Raw genomic sequence first — 15,523 nt, forward strand, 5'->3', positions numbered from 1 at the left:
CAGAAGTGAACAGGTCACCCACTTTCAGAGAGGCGGCTTGTGCGCACGTTTCGGTGTGTGTCAGACCGATACCCGATACCGTGGGTGCTCCAGGGCTCGAGCACCCACAGAAAATACCGAGCACCCACGTGTGCCAGACTGCCAGTTGGCTACATTTATTTAAAATTAAACATTGAAGTTGGTCGCTGTCAGTCGCCTGCTCCAATATCCTATCCACCAATTTTACTGTGTGGACTCTGATCGCGGTTACGTCTCAGTTAAACTTTTCATCTCCAAACCTGTCTGTATTGTGAGAAGTGGCGCTGTCCTGATTTGAAAGATATGCTACTTTACGGCTTTATTATCAATTAAATAGGTGTGTGTGTTCGTGTCGGCCGATGTCCATTTCCTAATGTTCTGAAATGCAAAAAAATGTTTGACTACTTTTATTTACGTCTTTTTTTAAAGGGCGCGGAGTTGTTTTTCGCAATTTATTGACTTTAAAAGAACTCTGCAAGACACATATGTAACAGTCGTATGCCCAGTCGATTCTCGGATATATGTGTCGGCCTAAAACATACACTTTTTACAATGTTGAAGTAGCTTATTAAAATCATTCAGACATTTCGTGGCATTGCGATATACATATCGCGATATGTACATTTGTGATATTTCGATATATTGCGCAGCCCTAGTACTAAGACAGACAGAAATTGAAAAGTTGCGATTTTCTATACCGATATGGCTAGGAACTATACTCTCATTCCTGCATAATAATCAAGGAACTGTGCTGCCATGAATCATGAACATTTGCTTTGCTATGAATCAGCGTATTGATTTCAGTCACGTGATTTCAGCAGTTTGGCAGTTTGACACGTGATCCGACTCATGAATTAATACGCTGATTTATAACCATGGGAATCTTTATTTGAGGATTGAAAACAAACCAGGAAGAGAAAATTCTGAATAAAGTTGTAGTTTTTGGACCAAAATGTATTTTCGATACTTCAAGAGATTCTAATTAACTAACTGATGTCGCATATATCAGGGGACATCCAAATCCAATGTTAGCTTTACTTGCTGTCTCCTGAGATTTCTTCCTCTGAAGAATTTTTGAAGGCAGCATAGATGTATCCTTCGCTGCCTTTGTTATCATAGGGTGTACTCACACTAGGCATGGTTGCCATGAACCGGGCCCGAGTACGATTGTCCCCCCTGCCCACTCACCCTCTGGCCTGCACTCACATAGGGTCTCAGCATTCATGCCGGAGCACGCTTACGTCCTTATGGTGCGACGGTTTCGGGATAAACAGGAAGAGCGGCGCTCTCTGAGCACAATGGAGTCCATCGCTCCATTGTTTTCTTTGTGGATAATTTTGTGTCATTTGGTCCACAGCCCTCTCAAAGCCTGTTGTTAAACAGATGTGTCGTCTTAGTGGTGCGAAAATGTTCACGTAATCGTGCTGCTCGTATGAGGAGGTTTGCAAGGTACCAGCTGAAGTGCAGCAAGGACTTTGCAGCTTTGATTACGGACTCCAGCACGGTTAGCGCTCACATTGCATGCGAACCGCGCCCGAGTCCAACTGAACCGTGCTCTGGCCCACCTCTTCCATGCGGGCCAGGGCCGTCTAATCGAGCTGCGCCCGGGCACGTTTCGGAGCACTCACACTAGTCAAACGAACCACGCTTTGGTGGTCAAACGCACTCGGGCACAGTTCTAACTGGCTAGTGTGAGTACACCCTTACAATCCTGTGCATTCCTTTCTGTGACACTTGAGCTAAAATATAATGATGGTATCTGAAAGTTGTGGTTGGTGGTCAGTTTGTAAATGTCTGCTTTGAGCAATGTTTTCCACAGACCTGGGCATCAATCTTGCACACTTGCTTCCTGTTGTGTGCACGTGCTCATAAGTGTCCAAGACTGCACGTGTGGGCATTTTTTTGGACAGGCCCATTGTTTTGCTTCCTTCATTCAGCTCATTTTGAGGTGTATCACACCCGGGGAGAAATTGGGGGTTAGGTGCTTTACTCAAGGGCACCTCTGTCATTTTCCGCACCCTTTGGGTTATAACTCAGACTCTCTAACCATTAGTCCACAACAGAAGCACCCATTGCAGTATGAATAAATTAAGCAGTTGCTCATTTATTTATTTAACACAACAAAAACGGCTAATAAAACCACATGGGATTATAAACCACATTAATAGTTTGATGTTTCACAGTAGTTTAATGTTTATGATACAGGTGTTAGTACAATTTGCCATATCAAATGTGGATCAGTTTAGGATCTACTTTGAAGTTAGATCAATTGTATAAATAAAATAATTTATATTACGTCTCTTCCTTTACAAATACTTTCTTGTAACAGTTTTGCACTAGGAAGAGACTTATAGTAAAATAAAAGAACAGATGCTAAAAGTGTTTTTATTATTATATAATGCATCTTCAGTCCTGAAAAACAGATGCAAAATATGCATGTTTACATGAAGAACGTGAATGTGGTTTGAGGTTGAATGATATTGTAAATTTGTGTCAACAAACTTGTTCGGTCCATAGGTCATATCTTCAGCGTGATGTGGAAAGTATGCCGAGTGAGATGCGAAAGCGTAGGCATACATGTTGTTGTCTTTTTTACGGGTAACTCTGAGTTTGTTCCTCAGAGTGTTTGATGGGACTACCAAATTTCATCATCAAGAGATTCTTCGGTAACACTTTATTTTACAGTGTCCTTTGATACATGTAGTTACCATAGTGATAACAGTAAATTGTGTAAAATTTCATGCAACTAACCCTCGACCCAACCCTAACCCTATGTTAATTAAGATTACTCAGTACTTAAATATATAATTACATTGTAACAACGACACCTTAAAATAAAGTGTAACCGGTTCCTCATTTTGAAATATTTATATTCTTATAAGGAACAACGAGTTCCAAACTTTAGGTTTATCATAAAGAGTGGTGAATGTGAAATAAACAAGATATTTCTTGTGTATGAGGAGGAATATGCATATTCAGACGCATGCTGTCTGTTTTTCTCTCTAAAGAGTTATGACCAGACATGCTCATATTGTGACATTGAATGTGTGTATTTGTGGGCAATTGTTAGTTCCAGTAAGACATTTTTTTGTCAATTAAAGGACTAGTTCATCGAAAAATAAATATGTTGTCATCCTTCACTAATCCTTATGTTGTTCCAAACCTGTACGAGTTTCTTTCCTCCGTTGAACACAAAAGAAGATAGTTTGAAGAATGTTGGTTGATAGTTGACGGTAACCATTGACTTCAATAGTAGCCTATTTTTTTTTCCCCTATGGAAGTCAATGGGTGCCGTCAACTTTCTGGTTACCAGCATTCTTCAAATGAAACAGTATTTTGTGTTCAACAGAAGAAAGAAACTCATGTTTGGAATGACTTGGGGGTGAGTAAGTGATGACAAAATGTTCATTTTGGGGTGAACTATTCCTTTTCATGTTAAGGCCTGCTCCAATCAGTCCAATGTAGTGTTTCTAATGAGCGGGTCAAAGTTTATGCGCATTCTGTTTTTTAGCGTGACAAAGTGATTTAATTCATTTTAATTCTTTATTTTTATCGGTCTCCATTTTATCATGACCTCGAATTTAGGTTAGAAATGCCGATTTAGTTATTTGGACATTTGTATAATAGTTTAACTACACATTTGATTATTGAATCAAATTGCATTTAGTCATTTGAAGAGCAAACACAAATGTTTCCAGTACATTACAATTTGTATGATTTTATGATAATATTGGCACAGTAATCATTTCCTTCCTAAATAAATGTAGCTAGACCATGTCATTTTAGATACACACAACACATGTGAACTCTCATCTTTCTGTCATTTTCTTTATTTACTTCACCAAGTAATCGATTTAATTCATTTCATTGTATTAATTCATTGTAAAATATATATGTTTTTATATATATATATGGATAGATGGATAGATAGATAGATAGATAGATAGATAGATAGATAGATAGATAGATAGATAGATAGATAGATAGATAGATGGATAGATGGATAGATGGATAGATGGATAGATAGATATTAGATATTATCATTGATTATTGTTCCATGGGAGCAAAATGATAATAAAAAAAAAATGCCCAAGCTAGAGACTAATACATTTAGCTTGGCATAGCTACAATTCAGCATGAGCTTGTACAAGCCAGCAGATGAAAAATCTGCAACAGACAACAAGAATGGGGTGCAGCAGCCATATGCAGATTCAGGCATTTAGGGAAGTCTGTCTTGTTGCGCGTAAAGGCAATCTTTTGGTCCTGCGTTATTCTTTAGTGTAGCTTAATCATGTTTGATCCAGCAGCGAGTCCTAGCACAGTTAAAGCGTGAGTGAACTCACTGATTCCCTTAAATGGGCTCAGACGGTAATCAAATGAGAGTTGTGGTTCATATCTCTGTGGGATACTCCCCGTTTCTGCACTTCACGCATGTCCACGTATTCTGTGTTGTCTAGATCACGTCGATTTACGTTCCTCTGAAACATAGTAAAATAATATGTATTTTAAGTATTGCTGTGCCAAACAGCAACAAGTACAGTGCAGTCATATTGCATTATTGGCACACAGTCACATATGGCAGAAGATCTTAATAAATTCATAAGAAGACATACAGCTAAAAAGAAAGCCCTTACCTGCATTGGCACATAGGTCAGAGTGTCAGAAGACTCCGGCTTTGCAACCTGGAGAGGAAGACAAAAACGACAAGAATGACTAGAAGAAAAACAAAGTGTCAGAAATTGTAAAACTATTGTGACAATACAGGAACACTTTACAATAAGGTTTCATTAGTTAACATGAATTAACACTCAAAAAATGTACTTCCACTGTTGTTAGTTGCACTCAAATCATCCTTGTTCACATTACTTAAACTCATGTAACTTAACTTAAATTTACTGAACTGTTTCTACTAAAAATTAGCATTGACAGCTTTACTGTGTAAAGCTTAATAAGAGTTTGTTCAGTCAACTTAACATTGCTGAGTGAAACGAACAAACTGGGCAGGGGATCTGTAGTTCCCAGCATGCTTTGCAAGGGACTGCATTAGGAGAGTAAATTTAGGGATTAAAGTTATTTTATGTTTTTCAGTAAAGGGAAAGATGATGTTAGTTTATCTTAGAGTTTAATGTTTAGTTATGTTGGACATTTAGAGTTTCTTTAATTTTGTGGTTCCATTATGCAGAAGAGTAGTGCCTGTGTTTAGGCTGTGGGCACTTACACACATTATTATTAAAAGGAATTCCTGCCCTCAATAAAATTGAGTTTGTCCAATGAGTTATTTTTGCATTTTGTTTCTAAAAAAAGCGTATTTATTAGTTTTCCACTTACACTAGTATAGCAAATAGTTAATTTAATAAGGTAAATTAAATTGATATATGTGTTCACCTAACATAATAAACTTTTATAAATGTAACATTACGTAAAACGACATATAAATATTATGTAACAGTGACAAATTCAAATGGTTTGTATGTAAGCAAATACATTTTGTCGACTTTTACTTGAATTTCTTTTGTTCATATAACTAAATTGTTATTTATTAAAAAAAATGAATCAATATAGTTGTGTGGGACCACTTGACGCTGCTTTTTAAAGTAAATTCAACAAGTATTTTTTGATTGAAGAATGAAGATGACTTTTACAGCATTTATTAATCTAAATGAATAGTTAATTTCAACATTTAATAGGCTAATACATTATTAAAATCAAAAGTTGTGCTTGTTAACTTTAGAACTAACATGAACAAACAATGAACACTTTTATTTTTATTAACTAATATTAACAAAGAGAAATAAATACTATAACAAATGTTTTTTTCATTGTTAGTTAACTAATGAAACCTTATTTTTATAGTTGCAATATATTACAATAATATGGTAATAGACACATTTGCAATATCAAGCAGTACTGAGCTGTTTTGTATGACAAACAACATTTACAAATGGCCGCGCCCGCTCTTATGTGAAAAATAAGGTAAAAGTATAAGGAAAATTTATGGAACCATCAATGCCAATAAGGTACCTTTGTTTTTTTAAGTGTAAGGCTCTTATGGGTTTTCTGTTGAGAATATAGTCATTCATGCTATGTCGTTATTACCGTAATAATTACGAGATATCAGCGTTCACGTCCTCATTCAGTTTGTAAACTGGGAATTTTCGGAGATCCCCTATTGTTCTTCATCTGCGCTGTGCCTACCATGACATCAAAGTACCGCGAGAGCCATTCAAAAGCGTAAGGAGTCGTTTGCTCTCCGATCACTCTCGCGGTAATTTGACGTCATACGCCGATCGGTCTGCGCAGCACCCCTTCAAGCCGAACAAACCTATTGCCGTTGATAGTGAAACGCATAATGCTGCATTCACGCCATATTGTAATTACTGTAATTTCAGTTGCAATTTCAACTTGTAACAAGCGTTCACGTCCTCATTGAGCACGAAACTACAGCTTGTGAAATGGGAATTTTCTGAGAGCTGCTACTTGTACCAAGTGACCGCTGTACCTGACCTCTGTAGATTCATGTGAGCAACTCTGAATAGAAAGTCACGTATTGTCATCTCAATACTATGGTATAATACGACGTGGCGTGAACACAGTTTCCAGACAGCTCTGAGTGGAACGATGCGTTGTCATTTAGAAATGATGGTAATTACAACAAGATGTGGACGCAGCATCATGTAGTATATTTACAGTAATATTGGCTCTATTAAATACACAAATGCAACAGAATAAACTATGTTTACAGATACTACTTTTAAGATGGAAGATATCCGGGAGTAAAGACACTAATAACACAAGTACAAACATAAAATAAAATGAAAATCTGTAAATTTACCCTCAATCTGATGTAGAATGCAGTGAGAATAATGCTGTAGAGAGAGAGCATCACCAGCACTATGATCAGACCACAGATTAGAAGGGTATACATGTCTTCAGACGGGGTCCTGTCTTCAGGTATATGTTTAGTGGCATGCTGTTCGAGGGTGCATGAACAGTTGCTTTTTGGTGGAGTCCAAGAGTTCTTGCAATCTTGCAATAAAAATAATTGTGAAATTGTGAAAATTCATTTATATAAAGGTTATGTTTAAAAAGGCAAGATTTAAACTGGTTTTAACTGCAGTTAAATATACAATTTCTGGGTATATAAAAACTGGTTTATAAGTGAATTTATAAACTTACCTCGGAAAAGCTTCGTTGTAGGGCCCTTTTTTGTTATGATTGGTAATGGATATATTTTGGATATCTCACAGGAAAATTCATTTTTGTGTATGGGATCAGGATTCATCAAGGTGAATGTGAATGTCTTCTTATTTTCTTTCCATTTACACTTCTCCTGGCTGTTTGATGAAACCTCACAGACATATTTACCATTCATTATCAGCTTGGGTTCCAAAGAAAAATCTTCTTCTCCATAAAACATGCATGTGACACTGACTGAGCCATCGTCGTTGAGCGTATGGTTGAGAGGTTCACTCACATCCCAGCTACAAACTGAGGTACAAAGAAGACATTTTATTAATTCATTCATAGTTCAAACACTGAATAATTTGATGTTGACCATGTTTACAATGTGACAACCTGCCAAAATGTCTAATCTAACATAACCCAGAATTACCTTCATGTGTAGGTGAATATATGAATATTCAGCTTTAGAGGATATTCAGAATAAGATCTTTACATGATTCAAAATGAATAGAGGCATATGACAGCTATCTTATTCAGATCTCCAGAACATTGGCTTAATCTGGTTTGGGCAGTCAGGACTTTAACATAATCAGAATATGACCATATTCTAAGTAATATATGTAAATGCAGTGTTTTATTTCAAAACACCTATATTTTCCTGTTGTCACGCTATGTGGCTGTATGAATCGCACAGCACGGCAGAATCCAAAAGAAACACTTTATTATAGGAGAAACAATACTTGAGGAGAAGTCATGGCTTAAATACATGGGGAGTAATGAGGATATGAACTAAACAACAGGTCAATGAAATCAGTAATGACAGAGAACAGAAACATATATGTTACACCTGTAGACTTAAGCAAACGTGACAGGCTAACTTTACCACAAAAATGAACTCATCAGCCTCATGAATATATATTTAGCGTCTACATTCATGCTGGTTTTAGTGATGCTTTACCCACAACTATAGGCTCTGTGCTAATAAGAAACCAGCATTGCCCATGTAATACATGTACCAACCAAGAATTTTGGAACTGAATCTGGTCCAAATGACATGAATGTAAACAGAACAGTGACTGACAAGGGCATGAGAAAAGTTATCTTCTTACCCATGTGAAGGATCAGAGAAAAGCTGAGAGCGAGCAGAGTAAACCTTTCAGGCATGTTGACGTATCCTCGTCGGTTTGTCAGTGTGATGGTGGCCGAGCCTCTTCAGGTTGTTTTTACTGGAGTGAGAAAACACAGGAAGTATGTGGGTTAGGTGATCAATATCACCCATAAACATATTTGTCACTTGTCATGTGAGAAGTTTAGAAGGTACGAAGTGATGAGGGGAGAGAGCAACATTTAACACACAAGTTAAAAAATTAATTGTTGCGAGATGAATCATATTGTGGGATATTATTTAAACACTCTGATTGAGTTTTTACCTTTTGCTTAAATTCGAGAGACGCGTCTGTCAGTGAGGAAATGAGTGGGCAGCTTTCTTGTAATATGAAGATGCTGAAAGGAAATGTTTGATGCACAACCATGTTAGGAAAAACCCATATCCTACTAAATGAGCAATAAAGTCATCTTGATCCACTTACTATTAAATGCATTTTAGTTTCATATGAAATGTCATCATAGCTTGTGTTGTTCACGCGTCAAGATCAAATCTTCAGTTCATTGTGTGTGAAGGTGATTTTACATCAGCTAGAAAACTGATACATGATTTTAGCAAGTTTTATTCTCTTCACTACCAATAAGCCAATTAATTAAAGTGTGTTAATGTCCTAGTTGTGGCGACAGTTGTTTGTGATTCAGACGTGTTTATTGTAAATCAATCTATTTTCAGTTCCACATCCTGTTGAAGCACTTACAAATATGAAAGCACAGCAAGTTATCAGGTATTCATGTCCTGTTTTTGTGATGGATAGCGGAGGTTCACAGAACTGGGACGTGTTTTTGATGACTTTGACACGTTTTTTTCTTCTTCGTGTCTTGGCGAGATGAAAAATAAAGAAGACTAATACTCACTTGTTTTTACTTATAAAAAGCAATTACCATCTGTTTATTATTACAAAGTATCCAAGATCATGGTACCGGTCAAAAGTTTGGAAACATTACTATTTTTTATGTTTTTGTAGTCTCTTATGCCCATCAAGCCTGCATTTATTGTGAAATACTATTGCAATTTAGAATAATGTTTTTCTATTTTAATATACTTTAAAATATAATTTATTTCTGTCGCAAACCTGAATTTTTATCAGCCAGTGTCTCACAATCCTTCAGAAATCATTCTTATGTGCTGATTTATTATCAATGTTGGAAACTGCTTAATATTTTTTTTGGAACCTGTAAAACTTTTTTCAGTATTCATTGATAAATGAATAAAAAGTAAAAAAAGAACAGCATTTATTCAAAATAGAAATCTTTTCTAACAATATAAATCTTTACTCACTTTTAATCAATTTAAAATTATCAATTCCTCGCTGAATGAGATTACTTTCTTTCAAAAAAAGACAAAAGATTTATATTTTAAATAATATTCTTTCTTTTTTAAAACTTTTTATTCATCAAAGAATCCTGAAAAAATAGTATCACAGGGTATAAAACAAATATTAAGCAGCTCAACTGTTTCCAACATTGATGATGACAATGATGATGATGATGATGATGAGAATAATAATAATAAATGTGTCTTGGGCACCAAATCGTCATATTGAAAGGATTTCTAAAAAATCATGTTACACTAAAGATAAATAAATTATATTTTAAAAGTATATTTAAATAGAAAACTTATTTTAAATTGTAATAATATTTCACAATATTATTGTATTTTTGGTCAAATTAATGCAGGCTTGATGAGCATAAGAGACTTCATAAGAGAACTTTCCAAATGCTTCCAAACTTTTGACTGGTACCGTACATCCCTGCTAAAATTGTTTCGGTTTTGAGACTCGCTAACTAAAAGATAAGGAAAAAACTAAACAAACAACTAAAAACTTACAATAAGCTGATTGCACAAATGTACACGCCCCTCAATTAAAGGGATGATGAATTGAGAAATCAATTTTCCCTTGAGCTTTTGATAAGTAAAAGTTCATGGTAATATAAGATTATCCTGTAAGTTTCAGAGCTGAAAACTTCCTTGTTAGTCAAAGAAAAGCTTTTATAGACACCAGGCCCAGTAAACGATCTTGTTCGCATCTTGACGTCATCGACTGGCAAAACACCGCCTCTAAGCACGTGTAGTTCAGTAGCCACGCCCACCGTCTCATCGGAACACGCTAGCCAGCAGCAATAATGGCCATTGCTCGCAAAGCCCCAACGTTCCGGTGCTGTGGGTTTTCCAGACGGGCTACCAAAATGGAAGCCTGTCAGCAGGCCAATGAATCTCGCAATATTCCTTTCTTGTTCTGCTATTCTCTCTCTCTTGACATTTGAAGGGTGGTGCGGTTCACGCTTATATCAAACGATCGTGCAGGCTATGTAATACAAAAATAATAGTCCAATTAATCGCAGGTGGATGAGAAATAAATCATTGTGTTTGTTTGATAAAGACGTCCTTGAATTATTCTGGTTGCCGCTTTCAAAACAACCCCTCCCTCATGTGAACTGAACTGACAGGGCATAGATATGACAGGAGCTGAAGCTCATTAAAAATGCAAATCTTCTCCAATCCTAGCCATGAGCGTTTACTTCCAAGTCTCCAGTGTGTCACGCCCACAAAAATTCAGTGTTCAGGAGAGAGCCTCAAAACCAGTGTAGAAAATAGCCTATTACTTATTAGTTAGGATGTTTTTTAATGTAAAAACAACACAAATGTAATAAGTTGACCTCAGACAACAATATAATTTTTTTTTAAAGCCAGTTCATGACACAAACTAAGTTGAAGCACCTTTTGCTTTTAGTACAGCAGCCAGTCTTTTTGAATGAGTCATGTCATGTCATGTAGTGACTTGAACCAAAATTATTCAACCTGTATAGAAAAAGTAATTATAATATTCATTCCAAACAGAGGAACATGCCCTATTAAAAGGGTGTGCACACTTAATTCAACCAGGACATTTTAGGTGTTTTTGGTGTGCGTTTGTGTGTGTGTGTGCGTGTGTGTGTGCGTGCGTGTGCGTGCGTGTGCGTGTGTGTGTGTGTGTTTCAAAATCACATTAAATGTTGAAAAGTACCAATTTTAACAGGGGTGTGTTAACTTTTTTTTTTAATAGCCACATTTACCAATGAGGTGCACAGCATGATAACCACAAAGCATTCTTCTAGAAAACAAATTATGAAACCATATACACAAAAAATTACTCAGTTGATAAAAAAAATTGTTTTAAAAATGTTTATTTCATTCATAAATTGAAAGTAAACAATACAAAAGAGAACAATGATAAAATGTTATGTAAATACATAAGAATGCATGTTAGTACATGCAAGTGTAACACATGAGTACATGTCAATACATGCAGGGAAATATTACATGAAAATACATGCAGGACAAAATGACATGCGGGCACATGCAGGTGAGAATACATGTGAGTACATGTAAATGTAACAAATGAGTACATGTCAATACATGCAGGGGAAAATGACATGTAAATACATGTAAATAATATGACATGCGGATACATGCAGCTTAGAATACATGCATACAAACCTAGAATTTCATATAGCTCTCTTTTTGTGAAAGCACAGGCGCCATTGATGACGAAGCCCTCCATTGGCAGATGATCATCTGTTATAGAGAAGCGACTCTTAGTGACATCTACTTGCATTATTTTCAAACTCTAAACTTAAGTAAATCTATCCAAATCTCAGCATTTAGCGTGCTGGTGACCTGCCATGCAATGATAATGATAAAGAAAATCATTATAGACATATTTCTCACCTGTAGAATAAAGCTGCAGGAAGTGATGATGAGAATGGCGTATAGCAGTGGAAGTGGTCCCACATCATTTTTGACAGCTTCCCATTCGGAGTTCTTCCTCTGGCTTTGACTCAGGCTCTGGGTTGATGCGGTGGGGCAGTTTGGGGTTTCTAGAAAAGGAGATCAGTGATTACTTAAGTTGCCCTCTGGATGGCACCCTAGCCCACCCAATACCCCTTTCAATGCACTAAAGACCTACAGTAAGTAGGCCTGTACTAATCATGTTTCTCATTTAAATATTTTATACAAACTTTCGATGAGGCTTTGTACATTTTAAAAACAGGAAGCCACTGGCATTTAACTGCAACCTTCTCATCTTGGGTGATTGTTTTTGACGTCGGGAGCTTAACTTGAGCAGCCTTTCGTCATAAAGAAATCATTTTCAAAGAAAAACATCTTTCACACGTAAAGTCAAAGTTTCCGTGGGTAATATCAAAATGCAGAGCACAAAAGTGCTGTGAATTTGAATGCGCGGGGAGGCCCCATTTTCCACCCATGTGTCTTCAGGTGACCACATCATTTTCTTCTTCACATATTTATAATGTAGCCTACACTCTGGCTCCCTCTAGAGCTCTAACAATGAACAGTGGATAAGGTCTGTGATTATTATATCAGATTTGCTATTAAAATGTATGCTGGAAACATGTTGGGATAAAAAATGTATGATAACATATACATCACTTTATTTAAGAGGCTTCTAAAATGATTGTAAGATGCAGATTTCTGCATCAACAACGGTGTACAAAAAAATGTGAAACTGGGAAAACCACATGCAAGAGACTGAAAACACTAACCTTGTATGTAAACAACAGTGCCGTTCCCAAGCCTTCTGAGATATGGAGGTGGGAAGAGAATCTCGATCTCACAGTGATAGAGGTCTGTGTCTTCCCCTCGGAGTCCAGTGATGATCATATCCACTCTTCCAGAGCTAACATTCCCTCTGCATTTAACAGTGCCGTTTGTCGTGAAGTAGGGCTCAGAGAAGTTGACAAAAGCGCTGCAGATCCTATCTTGTGTGGGTAAACCTTTATACACAGATATCTGCATTTCCTCTGGCGTTAAATTTCCACTAAAGAAGCATTGGAGTGAGACTTCTCCCTCTTTTCCTTCCACACGATAAGGCTGAGACACCCGCAGAGCTGGAAACAAAACAAAAGATGAATGAAAAATCAGATGTAGCCTGAATACTCACTATACTTATTTATTATTGATTCTTTCTTCATTTGGGGGATTATTGAACTTAATAACATTCTCTTTCTCTTTTTTAAAATTTAGTTTTAGAATTTTAATCTGAGTTCAGCCTTTGAACAAAACCACTCCAAGGTTCACAATCAACTTAATAATATTCCAACAGGAATTTTTGCTGAAAATAAGGATCTGGATCATGTTGGAAGTTGTAAATATAGGCCAAAGCTTGACCCGCTTCAATTTTGCTGCATATTAATAGCAGCAGTTTAACTGTCGAATAAAAAAAGATAATAGTCAAGATCCTTAAAAAAAGAGAATTATTAAAAATGATTAATAAAATGTATTAAATCTGACTAGCCACACAGCCCACAGGGGTAAAGCTGTTACTATCTATCTGTGCCTGAAAAGCAAAGACAACAACAAACATTTGAAGCCCAGATAGGGTACTTACCCAATCCCAGCGGGGTATATATTATAAGGATTCTAATAAGTGTGATAATCATTGTGTCATGTAATAATAACTGTGGAGGTATCCCCCCCTGTCTCTTTATATTTGAGTGAGTTCTGGAAAGCTTTGTGACATCAGTAAACGTGGCAGGAAACCTCAAGCTGACTGCAAATGCCCGTAAAGTGCTCAAAATTTGCAAGTAATGTAGCCAATTTGCACAATATGTGTAATCAAGGGGAAAAAAATCGAATGAGCAGAATGAGACTCGAGCAAAAACAGTACAATAGCAGTGGAACTGGAAAATTTGGTTAAGGGTGTGGTTTGACTCTCAGCCTATCATAAAGCCCAGTGGTCAAGAGATTATTTGAATTGAATTTGGGGAAAATATTGAAATCAGATAAACACTCGAAAGCCGATTTGGCACTTTCGCAATTAGTGCAATAAACCGGTCAGCATACTGTATCTGATATATACATGCTATGTTGGAAAATTAGAACGTTTATTAGGAGTGCTGTTCATTAAAAACATAAAATGAAAAGTTAATCAAATATTAATCTAAAATGAATTATTGTGTTTCATTCCATTCTGTTGAGGTGTTTTACCCACTACAATTTAAAGAAATTGATATAATACATTCAACGTATAATGTCCCTTGTGAGTGCTGTTCATTAAAGACAAAAAAAACGGAAGGATGATCAAATATTATTTAGCTTAATCTGAATTTTATTATTGTGTCAGTTTCATACTGTTGGGTCACACTTTTGAGCAGTTTTACATATTATGCTTTTACATAGCAATTTAAAGCATTTGATATAATGCATTCATTGTGTACACACTGTACATGTTGATTTGTGAAACTAAGATTTGCATCAGTTGCAAAGGTTAACGTTATCGTTAACATAAACACAATGTACAAATCCTGCATGTGAATCTCACAGGACATTTTGCAGAACAATGGTTACCGCCACCCACCACCCTACTCTTTTTTTTTCCTGCAATTTCCTGTCTGCTGTCACTAACAAATGAGACAGATATGATATAGTAGCATACACTCAAAAAATGCTGGGTTAAAAACAAACCAAGTTGGATTGAAAATGGGCAAACTCAGCAATTGGGTTGTTTTAGGCAAACATATAACCCAACCGCTGGGTTAAAACAAGTCAGTTTGTCCATTTTTTAGAGTGTACATGTTGCTATTTACACTGCTGCAGGTTTGCATATTTCTGATAGTCAGTGTAATAGTGTAATTACAGATACAGTGCAAACTTGTAATGTAGTTGTTGCCACAACAGAAAATTTATAAAATGTGCAAAACAATTCTTGCTTGTAAATGAATTCAAATCCTACACAAGTCACATTGAAGAAATGGCAGAACGAAAGATGTTTGCAACAATGAAACACAGGTTTCCATTAAAGTCAGGGCGTAGTGTTTCAGTGTAAATACACACACATATATATACAAGAACAGTTAGATCTGTTAAATACACTCTTGTCTGGTGTGACTGGCAGTATTGCTCAGCTGACTGGAGATCCAAACGTAACAGTCAATGGAAGATGTCATGTATAGCTACATTGGTGATATTTGCTGGATGCAATTGGTGATATTTCAGCGTCGCCTGAATCCTCCTGGTCGCGTGTTCATGTAGGGGTTCTCAGGCGGCTCTGTCTTCTTGAGTTTACACTGAAATAAAAACAGCATATTAATGTTTTCATAGTGCTAGCACATGAAGCCATTTTTAATTCTTGATTTTGTGAGATTCCAAATATGAACTCTT

General features: G+C 36.4%; 2 protein-coding genes across 2 annotated transcripts; both read right to left on the reverse strand.

Annotated features, from left to right (window-relative positions):
- Positions 1–3,986: 3,986 nt before the first annotated feature.
- On the reverse strand, positions 3,987–8,424 carry si:ch211-67e16.3 (uncharacterized). Its single transcript, XM_067444956.1, has 5 exons — positions 8,310–8,424; positions 7,195–7,506; positions 6,851–7,044; positions 4,653–4,700; positions 3,987–4,496 (listed from the first exon to the last, which is right to left on the reverse strand). The coding sequence occupies exons 1-5, from the start codon at positions 8,362–8,364 to the stop codon at positions 4,380–4,382; spliced, it is 726 nt and encodes a 241-aa protein (XP_067301057.1). The 5' UTR covers positions 8,365–8,424; the 3' UTR covers positions 3,987–4,379.
- Positions 8,425–8,654: 230 nt separating this feature from the next.
- Positions 8,655–13,867, reverse strand: LOC137076023 (T-cell-specific surface glycoprotein CD28-like). The gene is made up of 5 exons (XM_067444957.1): positions 13,752–13,867; positions 12,907–13,251; positions 12,074–12,222; positions 11,843–11,920; positions 8,655–8,703 (listed from the first exon to the last, which is right to left on the reverse strand). Exons 1-4 carry the CDS (start codon positions 13,801–13,803, stop codon positions 11,843–11,845), a joined length of 624 nt encoding a protein of 207 aa, XP_067301058.1. The 5' UTR covers positions 13,804–13,867; the 3' UTR covers positions 8,655–8,703.
- Between the last annotated feature and the right edge of the window lie 1,656 nt (positions 13,868–15,523).

The sequence above is a fragment of the Pseudorasbora parva genome, chromosome 5 (genome assembly GCF_024679245.1).
Source record: "Pseudorasbora parva isolate DD20220531a chromosome 5, ASM2467924v1, whole genome shotgun sequence".
Lineage (NCBI taxonomy): Eukaryota > Metazoa > Chordata > Actinopteri > Cypriniformes > Gobionidae > Pseudorasbora > Pseudorasbora parva.

Coding starts and splice junctions, on each gene's coding strand:
- si:ch211-67e16.3 (XM_067444956.1), bottom strand. CDS start 8,364: ATGCCTGAAAGGTTTACTCTGCTCGCTCTCAGCTTTTCTCTGATCCTT. Junction 4,701..6,850: donor CATTCTACATCAGATTGAGG/GTAAATTTACAG, acceptor CTTCCTCTCCAG/GTTGCAAAGCCGGAGTCTTC. Junction 4,497..4,652: donor TGACCTATGTGCCAATGCAG/GTAAGGGCTTTC, acceptor ACTATGTTTCAG/AGGAACGTAAATCGACGTGA.
- LOC137076023 (XM_067444957.1), bottom strand. CDS start 13,803: ATGATTATCACACTTATTAGAATCCTTATAATATATACCCCGCTGGGA. Junction 13,252..13,751: donor ATATACCCCGCTGGGATTGG/GTAAGTACCCTA, acceptor TTTTGTTTCCAG/CTCTGCGGGTGTCTCAGCCT. Junction 12,223..12,906: donor CACTGTTGTTTACATACAAG/GTTAGTGTTTTC, acceptor CTCCTTTTCTAG/AAACCCCAAACTGCCCCACC.